This window comes from Marmota marmota, unplaced genomic scaffold, assembly GCF_001458135.2.
Source record: "Marmota marmota marmota unplaced genomic scaffold, marMar, whole genome shotgun sequence".
In the NCBI taxonomy this organism is placed as follows: Eukaryota; Metazoa; Chordata; class Mammalia; order Rodentia; family Sciuridae; genus Marmota; species Marmota marmota.
The window spans coordinates 20,826,156-20,848,127 of NW_026000240.1; the positions used below are offsets into that span (position 1 = coordinate 20,826,156).

At 40.8% G+C, this 21,972-nt stretch overlaps 1 protein-coding gene across 2 annotated transcripts in view; it reads left to right on the forward strand.

Moving 5' to 3' along the window:
* The first annotated feature begins 712 nt into the window (after positions 1-712).
* Positions 713-21,972, forward strand: part of Slc9a9 (solute carrier family 9 member A9) — a 536,631-nt gene continuing 515,371 nt past the window's right edge. Inside the window, exons 1-2 of one of the 2 annotated variants that reach the window (XR_007344170.1) lie at positions 713-1,196; positions 17,846-18,048. Coding sequence is in view for 1 of the 2 variants with exons in the window: in XM_048794390.1 (XP_048650347.1) it covers positions 1,022-1,196; positions 17,846-18,048 (378 nt within the window). In the remaining variant the exon portion in view is untranslated. The remainder of the gene's footprint in view (positions 1,197-17,845; positions 18,049-21,972) is intronic. The other variant, XM_048794390.1, reaches the window with a different exon arrangement.

Genomic DNA, 21,972 nt, shown 5'->3' on the forward strand with positions numbered 1-21,972 from the left:
ATAGAAGTATAAAATCAACCAGAACCAACCTGCCAAATGGAGCATAGGCTCTTGTGATTCTGGAACCTTCAGTGCTGGGGTAGCACCATTCATCTGGGACCCAGGACAGAGGAGGTTGTCATCAGCCACAGATTTCTGGGAGTCCTGGAGGTGAGGGCCAGAAACCTAATGTTGAAGGAAAAACCCATCCATGCATCAATTATGCAGTTTTGCTTTTACTTTTTTCTTTCCCTTTCTTTTCTCTTCTCTCTCTCTCTCTCTCTCTCTTTCTTTCTTTTTTGATTCAACATAATTAAATAGCACAGTTAGAGATAAAGATAGAATTTTCTTTTTTGACTTAGCTTTTATTTTTCTTGTTAACACAATTGATTCAGAATTTAAATGCTGCTCTCTGACTACCAAGTATAAGAAGCTAAACAAAGAGTTGCATACTAAATTCATGCTTCCCAACTTAAAAAAAAAAGAAAAAAAAATCCTAAAAGCATTGCAGGTCACCCCCGAGCAACCCATCCACTTCACATTGGCAGATTCTGATGGCAGAGGAAAGACCTCAAGTGTGGGTGACGTTTAAGATCCCCACATTGCCTTTTTGAACCTAGAAAATGTTGCTGATGTAAGGTGAACTTTTTTTTTTTATCATTAATCTACAATTCGCCAGATGCTCAGCTTAAGCAAACTTGTTTGAAACCTTAAGACGTGACTCAAGCAACTCAGAATTGTTGCTTGCAGCTTGCCCACTCGGAAAGACATTTTTCATGGAATGAATCATTTGAAGACAGCAGGAGTCATGATGAAACCACCCTCTGGAGTTTGAAAAGAGACGAGGCTGCTTTAAGAGAGAAACAGGAAGTTGTAACTAGAAGCCATCTGAATATTAAGCCAGGGCAGAATGCTTGTAAAGTAGCAAGTAAAGTGGCAGTGTTTATTCTGAAATTCTCAGGCAGTCAGGCTGTCTTAAGCAGATCTTGATAAACTAGCCTGCTGCAGGTTTTTATCTCAGGAATCCCAACAGGACAGGAGAATGGAGAGGCAGCAAAGGTTTCTGTCAGAGAAGGATGAGTCTCAGTTTCAACATCAGGGAGCGGTCGAGCTGCTTGTCTTTAATTTTTTACTCATCCTTACCATTTTGACAATCTGGTTATTTAAAAATCATCGATTCCGCTTCTTGCATGAAACCGGAGGAGCGATGGTGTACGGTGAGTGTATAAATGGTGGGATTGATGTGAGACTTGTTGCTTGGGCATAATTAGAGACTTGTGCTCAGATGGCAAAGTACCGAAACTGGAGAAAATGTGCTGATTGAAATGTCATTAACTTGATGAAGGGTGCTTGCAGCCTGATGAATGCTAATCTCTTTCCAGATGAGCTGCCGAAATTTGCCTTGTCACAGGAGCAAATGTCATAGTCATGTTCTTGGGGAGCACATAATGCCAGTCTGTTGACAGCTGCGGGTCCCTTGTCATGTGGGGAGGCAAACTAGGCTCACTGTTTGTTTCTGTAATGATGTTGGGAAGTGATGGTCCTGCGATCACAAAGAGCAGCCTTCATGCCCTCACCCTGAGTGCCTGTGTGAAGTTCTAGAAATAACTTCATTGAACATTGGAAGGAGTAAAGCCCTCTCCTGTCCACTTCTTCCAAGAAGAAATTTTGCAGAAACAGACCCCACCCCTTCTGAGGCAATCATTGCATCTAAATCCTTTTTGATTATCTGAAGGATGCCTTATTTTCTTAGACTCGAAGGTATTATAAATACACTAGGGTTTCCTTATGCAGTACTTTACATTCATCAGCCTGATTTCAGACATTCTAATTTAAAATTGTCATCAGTAGTAGTTGTATTTGCCACCTGTCTTTTTCATTTTACTTTTTTGGAAGCCAAAGTGTCAAAAAGCATTTGTCTAAAGTTTCAAACTCCCCAAATATTGCTCTTTTTGTACAATCCCACCATGTCATCCCTTCAGGAAGTTTGATAAAATATGGCAGAGATTAGCCAGGCTGTACTATCATCTTTTAAAGTAAGATGCAGGACACGAGTGGTTTTTAAACTGATGTCACTGATCGAATTGTTGGCTTTGCCATACCTGCCTCAGCCTAATACTTAGCAGGAACTTTGAATACAATGGAAACAAGTAAGCCATTGCTGTAATTCACAGCAAAGAACATACTTTCTGAGTTTCCCTCATTCTGGAATTCTTGAAGCCTTTTTATCCCTGAGGTTCACGGAACAAAAGGAATGCACATTTGATATGCTACCCACGTGATGTCCTGAGGTCAACAATGTGTAATGTGATCTGAGAACAGAAGAAATCCTGTGCCCTAACTAGAGCCTGCTGGGAGATACTTGAGGTATAAGGCCAAAGTTCTGGGCCAAGCAGTGTAATTTCTTTTCAGGAAGTCAATGTGCTAATCCATTTAGAGCACCTTCAGTTCCTTTGTATTAAAGGTCTTAAAGCACACAGTAAAAATTGGAAAGGGGGGTGTCATAATCAGCAGAGAAATAACGCAAGAGAAGGGAGGTGATGCTGTTGGAGACGAAGGCCCAGACTCCTGCATTAGCCCTTTTCCATCACCAGTGGACTGGAATCTTTCTGTCTGAACTAATAAATAATCGACAAGGGAATAGGACAAACTCTGAGAAGCCAGAAACCATGTAGCATCATATTAGAGAGCTATGGATACTTTAGCAAAACACCACAGATTTAAGGTTATCAACCTTTATTAAATGGAAAGAGTTCTTCAAAACCCGAATTTGCCAAAACCCTGACTCATTTTCCAATTTCAGCTTATTATGGTAAGCAGATAGTCTGGTAAAACTGATTAAGTTTTGATGGCATTAATTTCTGATTAAATTTTGGTGAATTACTAGAATTCAGACATATTTTGTATTCATAATTTCTAAAGTGAACTTGGAAAATTCCAGATTACCTTCCATCCTCAAGAACTCTATAAGATATTTTAGTATTTTTAAAATTATAAAATAGGAGTGCATTGTGCATTATTGTTGAGAGAGCATTTCTTTAAGGTATATTCTTAAGGCAGTTTAGGCTTAAAGTTTATAAATGTGGAATTAGTTTGAGCTGTCTAATTTCTGTGCTCCTTTCATGAGCTTTTTTATTTGAAAGCAAGTTCTGAACCAGTGCAATATAAAAAATCATAAAATTAGATATGTATTTACATATATGTACATATATTCCATTAATAGAATTTTGAGTATTTTTTTGAGTTATCTTGAGCTATATAAATCAATGAAAGACATATTTTAGTGTTGTTTAATTTTTGTTGTCAGAATCATAACTGTGGGAATTTAAGGGGATCTTCTCCAACTTCTTCATTTTTCAGAGGCAGAAAATTAATCTCAGCAAAGTGAAGTGACTTCCCCAAACCAAATAGCCACTCATTGTAGAGTCCATGTCTATCATGCATTCTAATATATTAGCAAAAAGTCTTCATTTTCATCTTGCAGGACAGTCTTTGAAAACCATGCATATGGAGTGACTTCTTGTGTTTCTTCTTCAGGGATGATCTAAATATTATATCTGAAATGTTGATTAGGGACATTCTGTCAGGGATGTAATAAAATAGCTTGAAACTATAACAGAGGAAAAAGAGGAGCTCTACTACACACTTTTTTTACTCACAAGGGGATAGGAAATTCCAAGTGAATTAATTGCCCAGTATCTGTAAATGAATTTGGAACTCATAGATGAGAAAGAAGCCTTAGAGAACACAAGCCCAATGTCCTCCCTTTGCAGACGTAGAAATAAAGACTTGGAGGGGTGAAGGTCATGTCATTCTTTAGCTGCTGAGCTGGGATTCAAACCATATCTCTTTACTAAAAGATGCTGAGAACTTTAAAAACAAGAACATTCTTCCAGTGACCTTCCAGGAGAGAGGATGTGTCTCTGCAATCCAGATGCTTCCTCCTGCTGTTTACCCCCTCAAGATTGGTCACATAGGTTCTCCTTTCCAGGAGTCCCCCTCCAAAACAAAAATAAAATTTTAGGATAAAAGTATACATATCTCTTTTTCCATCTGAGGATGGAACTCTTGTATTTTTGCAGGTGCTCCGCTGGGGGCATGTTGATAACCAACGAGAAAGAAAGAAAGCCAACTACATTTGCAACTTGGGCTTTTAAATATCCCTTTTCAAGGAGATGACATTTAAGAGAATCCTGTGACTCACCATCTCTGCCATGCAGACTTGTAATGAAGCATGTGAGATTCCGTGGTCTTGCTCCCAGGGCTCATCCAAGAGCTTGCCTAACAGCTACCCCTCTTCTCTGGGTGTTGTCTCTGCTCTCATTCACTTTTGGTATATTGTGTTGTTCGCCCCATGTCAAAAACCAGAAGTCTTTTCCCAAAGCACCAAAGATTTCCCGTAATCTCTCTACTCAGTCCCCCAACTGCTCTTCCCCTGGCATTCAGCTGACATGTGTCAAATGCCCTTTGGAGGACTTAACAGATGTAGATATGTTTAATCAGTGTGGTTGGGAATCCAGTTTAAAGATTCCAGGGATCAAAGGCTTCCAAAATGAGCAGTTAGAGAAAATGATGGGAAAAGTGACCACGCAGAAGGTTTAACTTCTCTTTTATAGTTATGATTAGAAACAATTTTTAATTTGTGCATTAAAATATCATATGAAGGGTTGTAGAACCAAGAAAAACCATGCGTGGTGATTAACTTGTCTCTGGGTTGATTGGAAATAAATCTCATATTCCAAATACATGTAATTCCTTATATAAAAAGTATCTTTTCTCTCATTATTAAGGATCACAGGATGCTTTTAAAAATTAGTGGAAGCATTATTTTCGCTTTACCAGGGATCCTAATGGGTACTTGTTTCTCATGACATTCCATAGCTTGTGCAATTTCAAAATTGAAGGGATAGAATCCATAACTGTTTTAAAATATAACCCGTGGTGATATTCATTTAAACTGGACTAAAAGCCTGGATGAGTATTAATGGTCAAAATATTGATTGACAGCGGCTGGTGCACTTAGCGCTGTTCACTTAGGGCCTTATATCCCTGCTTCACGTTCATCAAAGAAAAATTGCTCCTTGCTCCCTGATAACATTAAGAATCGCATTATATCTCACTGGGGACTGCCACACTTTTCAAATTCCATGTATTAGAGGGTTGGGATCTGAGCCTAGGGACTGAGCAACTTAAACATCTTAGAATTCTACCTTTGGCTTCTTGGTCTTCCTGTCTAAGGGACCATCTCTGAATTCTTGCAGAAATTTTGCTCACTGTTTACTGGGCCCGAAGGAAATTTCAAGCCACAAAGTTTAGATTTTGAATTCATTAAACTATGTCAGACTAAAATATTGTCTGATCCTTTTAAGAGTATGTTCAGCTAAAGCTTAATAGGTCCAATTTGATTTACTCAACAGGACATTTTTCAAAATTTAAAGAAAATACAGATACAGTTATAAAAGCTATCTTCCTTAAAAATCTTCTGCAGCCATTAGTTTCATCCCTGCTCTCCTCAGAGGCTCCTTGGGATAAAATTAGATTGTTGTGCGTGATGCATCTCCACCAAGCTGATCCAAGTTACCCGCCTCCAGTTCAGCCCTACACCCATGGCTTCCAGGCCCATAGGAGATGTTGATTATCACTTTACTCCCTTTACCTGACTTGGAAGGTCCTTCTGAGGCTCTTCACCATTCAGACAAGAAATGCTCTGTGGAGAAAAAACTGGAGTGCTCTTTGAGATGTGAGGGCTTTTAACCTTGATGATATTTTTCTCAGTAATTGTTAAATGTGTTACTTTGGGCAAGTGACATAACTTCTGACTTTAATTTTCTCATCCTTAAAATGGGGAGGAAATATCAACACCACTAAGATCCCTTCCAGCTCCTAAAATCCTTCAAAGATCAGGCCAAGACTGATGTCATCCATCTCCCTCTTTCAGCTGCCCAAGCCCAAACCAGCAGCTTGCTTCCCAGAGCCTAGTAGCCAATGAGATCCAGTTCTTTCTCCCGGACAGGATTTTATGTAGCATTATTCCATCACTCTTAGTTCTTCCAGGCCTGCTTTGACTTTTAGGTTCGTGCTCTCAGTCAATCTGTGGAATTCCTGTCAGGAAGGTGAGGAGAATGTTCTACCCTCAGTAGGAACAGTGAGGGATGCCTGCATATTCCAGGTCCCCGGATCCCTTTCTCATTAAAGTCAGAGTCCTGCTTTCCCTTTTGGTGAGAAGAGCTTGATTTTAGGTGAGTCATATATCCGGACAGGGTTTTCCATTGGTTTTAGCTTGGCTATAAAGTGTTGGCCAAATTCAGGATGAAATAGTGGAAGCACCAAAGGCATTTTTCTCGCTTTAGGTTTTCCAAAGTTGATTTTTAATACAAGAGCCTCTGGATTCTAAAATAAATAAATCACCTGTCTGAGTTTCTGAATCTCAAAGGTGTTGCAGAGGTAGCTTTGCCACCAACTGTTCTGGTGACTCTAGGATTCACCTCCCAGGCTGGAAAGGCACTGAGGGTGCACAACAAGGAAATGAATTTGCAATTCAAAAAGTATCAATGTGGACACTATCTGTAATCTAAATCGAATTAAAGTTATATGGTTAATGATGTAGAGACAGAAAGAACTAACATGCTTGTTGAACACCTATTATGTCAAAAACTTCATAGATTTTCAGGAGGATACTAATGCAATTAGCATTTATGATATTAACTATGCTGTTGTAAGTATTTTACATATATCAACTCATTTAATCCTCACCATATGGTGATGCCATTTTCCTAGTCTTTTGAGGAGACTCATATGTTTCCATATTTTTTGTTGGAGCATTATAGTTGTATATAATGTGAGATTTGTTGCTGCATATTCATGCATGCACACAATTTAACAATATAATTTGACCAATATCATTCCCCAATATGTCCCCTTCCCCTCTCCATATCCCTCCTGATCCCTTTCTTCTATGTTACTGATCTTTTATAGTCATGCAACTTGGGCTTTTACATATCCCTTTGGTTTTCATAAGATCCCCCCCACCTCTCTTTTCCTTTTCCTCTCTGGTTTCCACATATGAGAGAAAACATATGACCCTTGACCTTCTGAGTTTGGCTTATTTCACTTAGCATAATGCTCTCTAGCCCCATCCATTTTCCTGAAAATGATATATAATTTCAATTTTCTTTTCTTCTCTATTTTGGTACCAGAGATTGAACCCAGGGGTGCTCAGCCACTGAGCCACATCTCCAGCCCTTTTTTGTATTTTATTTAGAGACAGGGTCTCACTGAATTGCTTAGGGCCTTGCTAAGTTGCTGAGGCTGGCTTTGAACTCTGGATCCTCATGCCTCAGCCTTCTAAGCAACCCGGATTACAGGTGTGTGCCACTGCACCTGGCAATTTCTTTTTTATTTTTTTAATGGCTGAATTAAACTCCCTTGTGTATATGTATGACATTTTCTTGATCCATTCATCTGTTGATAGACACCTAGGTTGGCTCCATAGTTTGGCTATTCTGAATTGTGCTGCTGTAAACATGGGTATGCATGTATCACTGCAGGATAATGACTTAAATTCTTTAGGATAAATATCAAGAAGTGGTATAGCTGGGCCATATGGTGGTGCCATTTTCCTACTCTTTTGAGGAGACTCATACTGATTTCCGTAGTGGTTGTGATAATTGACCATCCCACCAACAGTGTAAAAATATTTCTTTTTCTCCACATCCTCTCCAGCATTTGTTATTATTTGCATTCTCGATGACTGTCATTCTGACTGGAGTGAGATGAAATCTCAATATAGTTTTGATTTGCATTTCCCTAATTGCTAATGATGTTGAAAAATTCTTTTATATATCTGTTGGCCATTTTTATTTCTTCCTTTTGTGAGGTCTCTATTTAATTCATTTGTCCATTTATTAACTGGATTATTTTGGGGTTTTTGGTGTTAAGTTTTGAGTTCTTTATATATTCTAGATATTAATCCTCTGTCAGAAGAGTTGCTAGAAAAGATTTTTTTTTCCATTCTGTAGGTTCTCTCTTCACATTCTTGTTTGCTTTACTGTGCAGAAGCTTTTTAAATTGATGCCATCCCATTTACTAACTTTTGACTTTGTTTCCTGAGCTTTAGTGGTGTTATTGAGAAAGTTATTGTCTGTGACTGTGTGCTGGAGGACAATAATCATTTTTTAAGATAGAGAAACTGAGGCACCAGAAATTCAAGTAACTTGCTCGAAGTTACACATCTACTAAATATCAGGGCTGGGATTCAAACCTTGGTGGTTTGGTTCCATATGGCCACTTGGGATCACAAATCTGGGGCAGGGGGCAGGAGGGAAAGAGAGAGAGAGAGAGAGAGAGAGAGAGAGAGAGAGAGAGGTGTGAAAGAGGAGTGTTATTATTTTTATGGTACAGATGAGGAGAGTGACCCATTTTAGACATTTAACCCTCAAATAGTTGCTGTTATTTAATAAATGTCTATTCTGTGCCAAGCAATGGTACCTTAGGACATTACAGAAGAAACAGAAAGAAATGGAAATTTGAAAAATTAACAGCTTGGCCAAGGGTACCCAGGGTAATGGCAAGTGAGTGATGTCACATTTTGGCCACTGTTGTTCCTTCTCTGTCTGCTCACAAAGTCAGGGGTGGGGACGTCAGGGGTGGGTTAGTTAAGTTTCTCTTTTACCTGGACCTGTCAGGAATGTTGCACTGTCCATAACAAAAGGCCCAGCATGGGAGCAGTGACGTGGAAGCCGTGGAAGCCGGAGCTGACATACTCCAGGGGAATTGGGGAGGCTATCTGGAACTGTTTGCCACCACCAGGGAAAGCAGTGCTGCAAGTTCATGGTCATTTGGGTTTTACAGGCCTGCTGTGGTCAGAATGGGCGTGGCAGGTGCTGTGAACAGTTTGAGAAGGGACTGTGGATTCACGTGAAGCATGCAAAATGGGCTTTCAACACGTGCTAGTTTAATTAAATTGAGTTTTTGGAAGGGACCAAAAGCAGGAGCATGCATTATGTCTCTGGGACCTCAAAACTAAATATGTGTGCACAGGACAAGACAGTGTGGATTTTGATGGAGTTCCAGGACTACAACAGTAACCATGTGGGTAGGAGCCATTGTCTCACAGGACAGGACTTCTCAGGGTGTGGCTTCTGGCCTGGCAGAGCCCTTTCACCTGAAGACTGGTTAGAAAGGTGAATACGTGGAACCTGAGCTGGACAAACGGACTCAGAGACCCTGGGGTGTGTGCCCTGGTGTCTGCACCTGACGCACTGAGGCTGAGAACTACGACTTCACTCCTGTTCCTCCCATCTTTCTTCTTTTCTACTCTGTTATCCTCCTATGGCAAAGAGGGGTTTGGGAGGCCATCTCTATTTTGTGTAAACATTATGAAGGAAGAAGGCATTTATTTAGTCAATATGTTTCTAGTTAGATATCTCTGTTCTATATTTCTCCTGTCAACTCTCTCAGGTGATTTTCAGCAAGGGTGTTAGCTTATGAGTAAATTGGTGACTGAAACAGTCTCTACAAAAAGTTATCTGTGATGCCAATGTGAGAAATCTCCCAATGAAGTGTGTATGTTGTGTATATGTGTGTGTTTGTGGGTGTTGTGTGTCTGTATGTATATGTGTGCATGCATGTGTGTATGTTGTATGAGTGTGTACATGTCTGGTGTGTGTGTGTGTGTGTGTGTGTTTGTACATGTGTGTGGTGTGTGTGTGTGGCATCTGGTATGCACCAAGGGTGGGAGGTGAATATAAAATACCTACCTTGGAGACATTCTGATGGTCAGAACTTTCTGGAATTTCTCATATGACTGAGTTCTGTAAGAAGACAGAAACTCTGAAGGAGGAACAGCTTCATGGACCACTTTCCTCCTTGGTGCATAATGAGGAATCTTTCTGACAGGTGCCACACACCTATTCTAAAATCATTATGGGACTTTTTCTTCACCAAAGCCGTTCTGTAGTGAGCCAGCACACAGCAATGAATTCTGTGTCCCTTTCAGCAACCCCCAGGCTTTCTTTTAATCCTTTGAATTTAGTTTGGTAGGAGGGCAGACAAAGAACAAAGGCACTAAATAACGAGAAGGCAATTGTGTATTTTTAGTTTCAGTTGCAACCCTGACTAATCTCAGGGTAAAACTAAACTGCTACAAAGGAAAATGTTAGGAAACACATTTGGACATTTGAGATTCTAATCTTGTCATCTTTCATTTTATTTTTTGGTACTAGGGATTGAACGCAGGGGTGCTTAGCCACTGAGCAACATCACCAGCCTTTTTTATGTTTTATTTTGAGACAGGGTCTCACTAAGTTGCTTAGTGCCTCACTGAGTTGCTGAGGCTGGCCTTGAACTTGCATTTCTCCTGCCTCAGCCTCCCCAACTGCTGGGATTATAGGTGTGTGCCACTGTGCCACCGAGCATCCTGTCATCTTTTAAAATCAGTATTCTGACAAAGACTTTGACAAGATGGAAAGGGGATGGATAAATATCAAATAAAAAGTCAAAAACTTTGGAGAGGCAATAAAAGCTGATATTTGTTAATATTATCTTACAGAGCATCCAATTTTGTCCAGCAGTTAGCTTTCTTAGTTTATTTGTCAGACCTTTGTTTTCTTCATGGCCACATTTGAATCCCTAGTTCACTCTTTGAATACAAATGGCTGAAATAGCAGCATCACAAAGCAACTGCCTTGAAGACTCTTACTATTTAAAGTCCCATGATGGGGAAGAACACTCTCCATCGAGCTTTGTTTTATTCCTTTTATCTCAAAATTCTGTTCAGATGTTGGAAATTGCCTCTCAGGTGAATATAAATTAAACCCTGATATCCCCATGTACCTCAATTTTCTTTGCTCCCTTCAAATAATTGTGTCCAAAGGCCGATTCCTCTGCTCCAAAACAGAGCCAACCAGCCCCCCATCAAGGAGACCACTCAGTTCTTCTTGGGGACCTTCTCACGAACCACCTGAGTACACTTCACTCCTGTGCCATGCAGAGGCCCTTTGGCCCAGCTGCCCTGGGCAACTGCCTGACATGCCTGGTTAGCACTGTGCCTGTCCACCTCTGTGCACTTCCTCCCTCTACCCAATAAACTCTTACACATCCCTAAGAACGTACTCTGGGAAGTTTTCCCACCATTCTGTAGGGTTTAGTTGGTCTTCCCTTGAAAGTTCTTTAGGACTTTGTATGTTCATTTTTTAAAATTTGTTTTAATTTGCTGAGGATGTGGCTCAAGCGGTAGCGTGCTCGCCTGGCATGCGTGCGGCCCGGGTTTGATCCCCAGAACCACATACAAACAAAGATGTTGTGTCGGCCGAAAATTTTTAAAAAATTGTTTTAATTAGTTACACATGACAGTACAATGACCTTGACATATCATACATTTGAATCAGATGGGATATAATTTCTCATTTTTCTGAGTGTACAGGTTGCAGAATCACATTGGTCATACAGTCACATATATACACACAGCAATAATAATGTTTTTTTAAAAGAACTTTTTATCTATTAAGATGCAATTAGCTGCAAGTAACAGAAACACTGGCTCTTAGAGACTTAAGTAATAAGACATTTCTTTTCTCCCGATAACTCAAAAAAGAGTTCACTTCAGGCCTGCTTGATTGGCAGCATTTTATTACCTATTGCCATTAAGGGCTCAGGTTCTTGGCTGTTCTCTGCCCTGCCCTTCTCAGTGCTGACTTCAACCTCAGGCTGGCAGTGAAGTGGGTGTGGTGGTCCCCGCTGTCCTAACCAGGCCTACTGCCATTCTGAAAAAGAAAAGAGGTCATCTCTCCTGGGTCTCTCTCTTAGGATATCAAAACTTTTCTAAGAAGTCACTGACAGAATTTCCTTTGCTTCTTATGGACTGACATGGGATTACATACCCATTCTAGAAAGAATTTTCTGCAAGGGGAATGGGAGCAGCCCTAGGGCTGGGAGTCAGGTCAGCTTACCTGAGCACAAGTGTAGGGAGGGTGGACAGCTAAAACATCAGGGTTTTACTGGGTAACGAGGGGGTGGGTGCTGGCCAGCAATCAATAGTGTCTGATACACTTACCAGGTAGAAACATGATATTATGTCCAACTACGTAGTTTCATTTTCCTCTTTAGGAAAGGGGCACTGCCTCCTTAATCAGGATTATCCTTGGGTACCACTCAACTGGTTGAGAGTGAAAGAACTACAAAACTTACTTTTTCCAGTCTTCCTGTTTTAACTGCATTTGCTTTAGGCTCCTAACTTCTTCTAATGCTTTGTAGCATTTAAACGCCCACCTTTGCAATGGCCTAGTTCTGTACCTGTGCACCACGGAGCCCGTGTCACCCTGCAGCTGCAGGAAGCACCCCACCTGAACAAAGAATCTGAAGGGAGTGGGCTGGAGCTGCGCCATGCAGAAGGACACTGCGTGGAAGGGAATGGACACAATCACAGTGTCCCATAAAGCCAGAGAGACTTTTGTGTTCTAATGACAAGTCCACAATCTGTGATCTGCTTTAGTAAAGAGAGTCTCCATCTCTTATGGTTTGGTTATGAGGTATACCCCCCAGAGCTCAGGTGTCAGCAGATGCAAGAATGTTCCAGAGATGAAATTTTTAGATTAGGAAAGACGTAGCCTCATTGGTGGATTAATCCATCAAATGGAGTAATAATTTAAATGGACTCTTGGGTGGTAACTGTAGGCAGTTGGGGGGGGGGGGCAAGGCTAGAGGAAGAGGGTCACTGGGGGGTTACCTTCCTGGTTGCCATGAGCGGGGCAGCCTTCCTCCACCATGCTCTTCTTCCATGATGTTCTGTCTCCCCTCAGGCCCAGAGCAATGGCCAACCAGGGACTGAACCTCTGAAACCATGAGCGCAAATAAACTTTTCTTCCTCTAAATTGTTCTTTTCAGGCATTTTAGTCACAAATTGACCAACACACCATCTACGTTCCTGGGGAACATCTGTGTTCAAGGGGAACTGGTTATAAAATTTCAGGCTTGTTGTAAGGAAATGAGCATGCCTTATTCTCAGTGGAAATGAGGACCACGGGATTCGGCAGGGGGAAATGGGCTGGTAGGTTAAGATATTCTAATGTTTTAGGGGCAAGGGCATTTTGTGTTCATTCTTTATAACTCCCACAAATCCTAGAGCAATGTCCTATGTCCGTGGCTACAAGCCCAATGGAGGGAGAAGGAGAGTGGATGTACAATGTGGATGATGAAAGGAAACCCAGTCCAGAAAGACACGGCTCTATTTCCAACCGTTCCTTGGTGTGAGTAACCCTGAGGCTGCTTCCTCTTTCCTTCCTCCCTCCCTTCTTCCTGCTTTGATAAACATCATGCTGTCAACTGCATGCCACACATCTGCTAGGTGACAGTTATACTGAAAGCTCTGCAAGGACAGGAACATGGCAGTATCTGTTGGGAGGTCCCTTAGATGTGACACTTAAAAATGTTGGTAACTGATGGATGCCACAAAGGATCCTTGTCTTCTTAATGCCAGAGGAGTTTGGTGACTTGGAGAAAGTTCAGCTACAATTCTGCCTAACATATTTGTCTTTTCTAGAGGAAAGAAGAGCAGCACAGAGCCTCTGCCTTCAACAGTCAGAATGTATAGGCAGGAAACAAAGCCAAGGTCTGTGAAGCAATGCTGAACAATATAAGTTCTTATAAAACGGGCTCCTACAATGTGTGGTTCAAGTTCTAAGTGTTATAAGAACTCAAATATGAGGGCTCAGTGAGCATGAATCCATCAGAGCATGGGTTCCTACAGTGGGGATTCAAGAGGAACTTTCTAGAATAGTGAGTGCTTCAGGATGTCGTCTATCACCCAAGCTCCAGGGTCTGTGTGCTACTGCAGGGAGGTCAGGGTTCCCTAGAGAGCATGTCCACCTTGCTGCCACCGTAGGTGACTTGAAGAAGCTGGGGATGTGTTTAGACTAGAGATTCCGCCTGGAGAAGGCAATGCCAGCCACCAGTCATGGGGTAGATCTCACAGGAGTATCCAACCACAACCTGGGGCCAGGGCTGTGTGCCCAATATGTGCCCAATTCAGGGTAGATATCGCTTTAGTGAGGGCAGGCTGGCTTCTTTTCCTTCCCAACAAATAGGGTTCCATTTTCTTGTTTTACCAATAAGACTGGAATTTTAGGATATAGTATTTCTATATTGGGTTCATGGCCACAGCAAATAGTCTTTCTGTCCTGTGCAAAAGTGATTGGAAGTTTCTTTATCTGTATCTTTGTGTGGGCATCAAACAACCTCTTCTCATTGAGAATCTTCTTTCTCTTTGCAGCAGGGGTGCACATGTGAGCACCTGGGTTTGTTAACCATGTGCCTTGATGCTGAGGTTCCACTATCCCTTCCACTTTAATTCCTTTCAACCTTTGGGGCCTGGGGACAAGTAGGGCCAGAGCCTTTTGACTTGTTTGTTAAGTTGGGTCAACCAAGAAGTAGAAGCTGGAAGAAGATACTTATCAAAAAAGGTTTATTGGGGAAAACTTCTTTGAGAGAGAGTGTGATATGGGGACAGCTGTCACACCTTGAGGCAGCCCAGTGTTGGTGGACATGGGGAAAGAAAAAGGCTGGGTGGGGAATCCTTAAGCTGCAGTGCAATTATAAGAATGCTTTGGTGAGGCTTATGGGGTGAACTTGAACCATGGTTGTCCTTCAGAGGAGTCCCTAACTCCCTGCCATAGAATCCCAGCTGTGCACAGTCATTGGCTGGGAATGGGGTGGAAGTCTCGGCATGGACGTGGGATGGATCACATTGGCCGACTGCATTGCTTGCAATAGGAGATCTGAGAGGTGCATTTTTATGGCTATTACATGGGGTCACTTCTGGCTACAAGCAGCTTTCTCCATTTACCTCAGGCTGCTTCTTCCTAAAGGCTGGGACCAGAGCTGGCACAGTGGGCCAGGCAGGGCCATTTCGATTTTGAAGGCTTATGTGTACTATGTACTAGGAACTTGCTACAAGGACATAGACTTGCTTTCCCCACTTGGGAAGTAACAGTGCACACTTCACATTTTCTTGTGAGTTCATTGAAAGCATTTTGCCAAAATAAGTGACATATCTGCGGAGAGTTTCAAATGACATTAATAGGGGTTCTTTCTGTGCAGAACCCCTGCTGATACCTTCTTGTTCTTCCCTTCTTTGTATCCCACGTGAGAAGAATAAGCAATCAACAGTGTCACTCGTGGTACCTGTTTAATAACTGTTACCCAATGAGTGTTCAAAAGAGGCGTTCTTACTGGAGCACCTTAAACCACCAGGAGTGTGGAGGATGCTTTTCCTGCTCTCTCCTGACTGGTTATTTTGTAACTACCTGACAGTACATGGAAAGGGGCCCACTGGTCTGCAGCAGATCTTGTGCCCAGGGAAGGCTAAGTATGTTTCTATCTTACAAAGGTTAGGATACAATATTTCTAACTATTACAGAGGAATGGGCCAAACACACGAATAAGCGAGGAATAAGTAAGATAAAAATTACTCTTGGAAGAAATTTATTTTCTTTCATGCTTCTCACTCTGATCTATTCTCCACTCTGATCTGTTACCAAAGTGATAGTTCTTATATGAACATCTGATTATTGTACCCTCCTGCCTAAAATTTTTCAGTACTTCTGCATTATCATTGGACTAAAACATCAACACCTTTTAGCACAACAGAGGAGTCTTGTGGCCTAGAGTCTCAGCCCCATTTCCTCTCTCTTTCAGCCCATTTCTTGTTTTACTCCACCTGTCTCTCTTCCCCTCTTTTCTTTCTCTCCACTATTCTCTTCTTCTATCACTGGTTGACTCCCCAAATGCACCAGACCTAAGTCCCTCTGTGTTTATATACTGTGTTACTTAGGTTATTAGTAGTGATTGCAAACACAGCAACACCAGCATATCAGTGACTACATACTACAGAATTTAGCCACAGTAGGTTCTAGGAACTTGCTACGATGACATAGACTTGCTTTCCCCATTTGGGAAGTGACAGTGCACAATTCACATTTGGGAAAGCAAGTCTATTTTATTTTTCATGCACTTAGTTGTCCAGTGCACGTAAGCCTGGTTGGTAGATGGCTTCCCTCCCCCCAGTTTCTGAGGGACCCATGCTGTTTCAGCTCAGTGATTTTGTCTGCCTTTGGAGCCTTTGGTTTCTTTCCATTCAGCAGATGGGGACAGGGAGGATAGAAGAGAGAGCCTCCATGCGCCTCTTCACTGCTGCAACCTGGAGTGACACCTATTGCTTTGGCATCTGTTCCACTGGTGAGAATGGTCCAGATGCAAAGCAGACAGGAGAGGGTCTCTGCTGAGCAGCCGCTTCCCAGCAGCCATTCTGCAGAGAGAGCTTAGGTCCCAGGAATGTCCAGCTGTCTGATATTACATAGTGCTGCCCTGCACGTGTGCCCTGGATCCCAACTCCATGATTCAGCTTGTCTTGGCAAATCTTATGTCACCTTTAATAGTCATCTCACATGTTGCTTAATTCCAAGGGTTTCAGAGTGTCTTCTACATAACCTAGAGGGCCTCCCAGCTGGGACAGCACATAACATGCTAACTTCTGATGGCTTATAGGTCTTCACTTACATAAATTTGAGCTTCCATGGGACTGACTGTATTTTTATTTTAAAGCTATAAATGTCAGGCACAAAATACACACCTAACAAATGTTTTATTAGGAAAGTAAAAGGTTATTAGATTTTTTGGATTTCTAAGAGAAAGGTGAAAACTTCAAAATCGTGTTTTTTAAAGAGTGAACTGTGAATTATGTCACATATCAATCCTAACTTTAAATTGAGGGCTGTTTGGGCCTCTGATGTTTCTTTGCTGTTTGTTAATAAATCCATATTAGAAGAGTTCACAGTTACAAGACTACCATGAGTAACCGACCAGAATTTATAAATGTGAAAGTCAAGGATTGTCACTTGGGTTCCCTCTTCATTAAAAAGGAATGTTCTGGCATTAGAAGGAATTTGGATGGGGTAAGCAGAGTCTTGATTTTTTTTTTTTTTTTGGAAAAATTAGAAAATATATCTCATAAAAGAGGTCTAGAACTAGGGTAACTTTACTGTGGGCTGGTTGTTCCAGTGGCTCAGAGATGTCATTCAGGACCTGAGGTCTGTCTGTATGTTGGTGCTACCATCCCCAATATACTGGCTGTGTCCTTGGACTAGATCTCCTCATGGTCACAAGATAGCTGCCATTAAAAAAATGGAGAAAATATAAACCTTGGTCATATCTTGATGAGGACAACAGGAACCCCTCCATGAATACACATGCTTCTTTTTGGTCTGAAAGGCTAACTGAGATAGGTTAGCTGATAGGTCTGCTAATCTGCAGACCAGAACTCTCCCAGGATAATACCATCTCCGGGTCTGTTAGATTACTCTGTGTCTATCACAGAGCAAAGGTTTTTGTGAAATACTTGGATGGATAGAAAAGGAAGATGTCTCTTGTATCCAAAATTTCTGGGTTTGTTAGGAAGAAAAATCCTGGGAATTCATGGTGAGTATTCTAGCAATAGTGTTCACTACAAATATTACTGGAGATTGAACCCAGGGGCACTCAGCCACTGAGCCATATGCCCAGCCCTATTTTGTATTCTATTTAGAGACAGCGTCTCACTGAGTTTCTTAGTGCCTCCCTTTGAACTTGAGATCCCCCTGCCTCAGTTTCCCAAGCTGCTGGGATTACAGGCATGCGCCAACACACCCCACACAAATATTTTAACACTACATTCGATTGACTTGCTATCTATGCGTGAGCAATTTTCTAAACTAGGTAGTGATCCCACTCTTTCTCTTGCCACTTTGAAGCTTCCAAATTGTATATTTAAAAGTATCCAGTAGTGAATATTTTGGATTGTCTTCTCCCAATACAATTATTCATTCTTTTTTTTTAGGCCTAATAATGGGATTAATTTTGCGATATGCTACGGCACCAACTGATATTGAAAGTGGAACTGTCTACAACTGTGGAAAACTGTCCTTCAGTCCTTCCACTCTGCTGATCAATATCACTGACCAAGTTTATGAATATAAGTACAAGAGAGAAATAAGCCAGCACAATATCAGTCCTCACCAGGGAAATGCTATACTTGAAAAGGTAAGTGTCTATTGGGACGTATATTTTTGGTTTCCATATAACTAATTGTACCATGTATGAGTTTCCATATGTAATATGTTCACATACACATATATGTCCATTATTACACTGTACTATTGGGGCCATTTGGTTGACTAAAGTGTCAAAACTTTGGATTATATATACTCTTGTTATAAACTCAGTTGTCAATATTTTTTTCTAGAAGATGGGAAAGGTTCTTATTTTTTTAATTAATTAATTAGTTAATTAGGTACTAGGGTTTGAACCCAGGGGTGCTTTACTAAGCTACTTCCCTAGCTCTCTTTATTTTTTATTTTGAGACAGGGTCTCCCTAAGTTGGTTAGTATTTTGCTAAATTGCTGAGTCTGGCCTTGAACTTGTGATCCTCCTGCCTCAGCCTCCCCAGCCACTGGGATTATAGGCAAGCACCACTGTGCCTGGCTTGGAAAGGTTTTTAATATAATTCCTTTGCAAGTCACAACTCTTTTAAAAAAATATTTTAAAAAATCTAGCAACTCTGTATTTCTTGATACCCACCCCACTTTCATGAATGTGTGTGTGTGTGTGTGTGTGTGTGTGTGTGTGAAGTGTCATGGCATACATTGCCAGCTGGCTATTTGGTTCAAATCTCCCATAATCCAAAAGGAAAGTATAGAGAAATGAAAAAATTTCACTGCAAACCTTGATCTTTTGACTGCCCACACAAAATGCTGGCCACAGTTTATAAATTCATTGACACATGCTCTCAAGAGATTGTGACCCCATTGGTTTACTTAGAGAATCTTAGAAAAAAATTACAAAATGACTCATCTTTTAAAAATGGCTTAGGGCCAGACACAGTGGTGCACAGCCATGGTCCTTACAACTTGGGAGGCTGAGGCAGGAGGTTCGCAAATTGGAAGCCAGCCTGGGCAACTCCAAGACCCTGTTGCAAATAACCTAAAAGGGTGAGGATGCAACAAAAATAAAATAAAAAAGCTTTTATTATTGCAAATTTGTTAACTGCTTCAGTTTCTGAAGGAAAACTTCCTGCTGCCCTCAGGATTGAGAGTCATAAATCAGGTGAGATCACCTTTTGTGATGCCTTGTGTGTCCTGGATTATTGCTTGGAGCAGCGAGTTCCTTTTAACAAACAGGTGTATGCCAGGAACCAGAACGGCACCTGACTTCTTTCAGATCCTGTTGGGTTGGAGCTGAGATCTGTCTGATATTGTGGAAGCACCTTCTCTCACTTTTATCCCATACAGACTTAGTTTCTTTATTAAAATATACAAATTTTTCCATTTCTAGAGGATTGGGGTGTGTGTCTAGGATTGAGGTCCTAGGTCTGCCATTTCTCTTCATGTAAGATGAATTATTTCTGGTAATTTTTTCACATAATCGTCTATGGTTATTTTTCTATATTAACTTCCTCAAGCACTTGGTTAGATCTCAGGAAAGTCAAACTAATTATAACAAAGTTAGACTTAGCTAGGAAAATGAATTTAAGCATACAAAAAGCAAGTTAAATAATATATTTCTTAAATCAATAGGAAAAAACATCTAGATTTTATGTTTTGGATTCTCTTATGTGGTTCCTTTTATTCACAAGGATAATAGGAATTTCTCTATCCAGGGCTGGGGATGTGGCTCAAGCGGTAATGCGCTCGCCTGGCATGCGCGAGGCGCTGGGTTCGATCCTCAGCACCACATAAAAATAAAATAAAGATGTTGTGTCCACCGAAAACTGAAAAATAAATATTGAAAATATTCTCTCTCTCTCTTTCTCTCTTCTCTCTCTCTTAAAAAAAAATGTATCTATCTAGAAATAAATGATTTTAAATGACCTTATTAACAACACAGGATTTTGATTAAAATGCACCCTCCAGTTTTACCTTGATTCATACCTAGACATAAATTATTTCTCTCTTCACTTTCCTGCCATTTTTACCTGCATTTCTACATAGCACTGTTTCTCCAAACAGGTTGGATCCCTCAAAGATGCTGATAATGGTCCCTGTTGCTATAGCAATTTTTTTTCCAATAAATGTCTGATCTGAAACTTTGATATTGTATTATTGACATATTGATTGCTTTAGCAGCAACTGAAGCCAAAGGTTTGCTTTCCAAAAATTAAATCAAGAGATGGAGAAAATGTTTAAGATGCCAGGGTCCTTCTGTTTTTTTTTTTTTCCCCCCTGTGGGTGAATTCTGAGTTCTACACATCAAACGTTTTCTTGACCTTAAATGACTCAGGCATTTTCTGGGTAAACTTCTAAATCATGTGACTCTGAATTACAATCAGCATTTGTTGCTTCTAAGCATCCAGGGCTGGCAATAGGTGATTCAGCACCCAGAGCAAATCCTCTCAGGTTGCTGGTGTGTGTGTGTGGGGGGTCTCCTCTGGCAAACCTACCATGTTAGATGACTTTAAAGAAAGATGGGTTTGTAAATGGCCAGAATATGTTTTCCTTCATATTTGTTGTTTATGTGCCAATATTGGTGGAACTTAGTTGATCTAAAACAAATGAACAACCCATAGCTTGACTTCCTCAGGGACTTTTCTACAGCATGAAACTGCTCATATCAATCAGCTAATTAATCTATGTTAGATGCAAAGAGACTCCAAAAAAGAGCCCATTCACTGTAAGGCTTATGAAGAGGTAACATGGATCACTTAGATATGCCATCACCCCTAGGTTCCTTTAACTTTCCAATCCCCAACTTTCTTTACTTATTTACTTTTTAAAAAATATTTTTTAAGTTATACATGGGCACAATTTCTCTCTCTTTTTTTTAAATGTGGTGCTGAGGCTCAAACCCAATGCCTCACATATAAAAGGCTAGTGCTCTACCACTGAGCCACAACCCCAGCCCTACTTATTTACTTTTTAACTGATACCCCAAATTGTATATATCAAGGGGGTCTCATGATGTCTTTGTACATGAGTGTTAGAGTCTGTAAATAAGTCAAAATAACACCTGGCATTTTGCCAGGGGAATGTTAGAGTTCGTAAACAAGTCTGGATGGTGCATGAGTACAATGTAGAATGTGTAAATCAGGTTATAAATATCTCCTCAAACACATGTCATTTCTTTAGGGTAAAAACAATCTGATTTTTTTCCCCAGATTTTTGAGATATACAGTTCATAATTGTTACCATAGTCACCTAACTACAAAAGTACACCAGAACTTCTTAGTCCCCTCTAACTGGAATTCACTACCCATCGATCATCCTGTCCCCACCCTCCAGTAACCACCATTCGACTCTCTACCTCTGTGAGATCAGCTTTCTTATTTGTAAAGTGTGGAGATTAAAACTCATTTTGTAGGATCATGTTAGTTATTTATATGAAATGATGTGTGTAAAGTGCCTGGCTAACATGAGGCCTTTACACCTCCCTGTTGGTCACTGCCACTACTTTTACCACTAGAATGCTACCACCAACATCTTGTCACTTCTACCTCCAAAACAATGGTAGTTTCTACCACCATCGAAAACATTCATGTTTGAATGCTTAATATATGTCAGGGAGGAATATAATTATGTTTGGTCACTTATTTAACATCCATTTGGAGAGATACTGTCAATGTATAATATGTGCCTGTGTATAATTTAGCTCTAAATTGTAGCATATGAATTATAAAAACCATAAAAATTTACAGATTAGTAGTAGTGGACACTTGGGTTTGTTAGGTAGGCTTCCTGGAGGATGTGGCATTAGAGATGGACTTTGAAGGATGGGTGTGCTTTCCATCAGCAGCAGGAATTGAGCCCAGAAGTCATTAGGGCAGGGTGGATTGGAGAGTAAGATGGCAGAGTGTGGCTATCCAGATAAAAAGGGAAGAGGACTTTGGGGAAGGCTGGACACTTTGGATCCACAGAGACTGCTTGACTTATGGGTACAGTATATGGAAACACTTCTAAGATTTTAAGGCTGGCT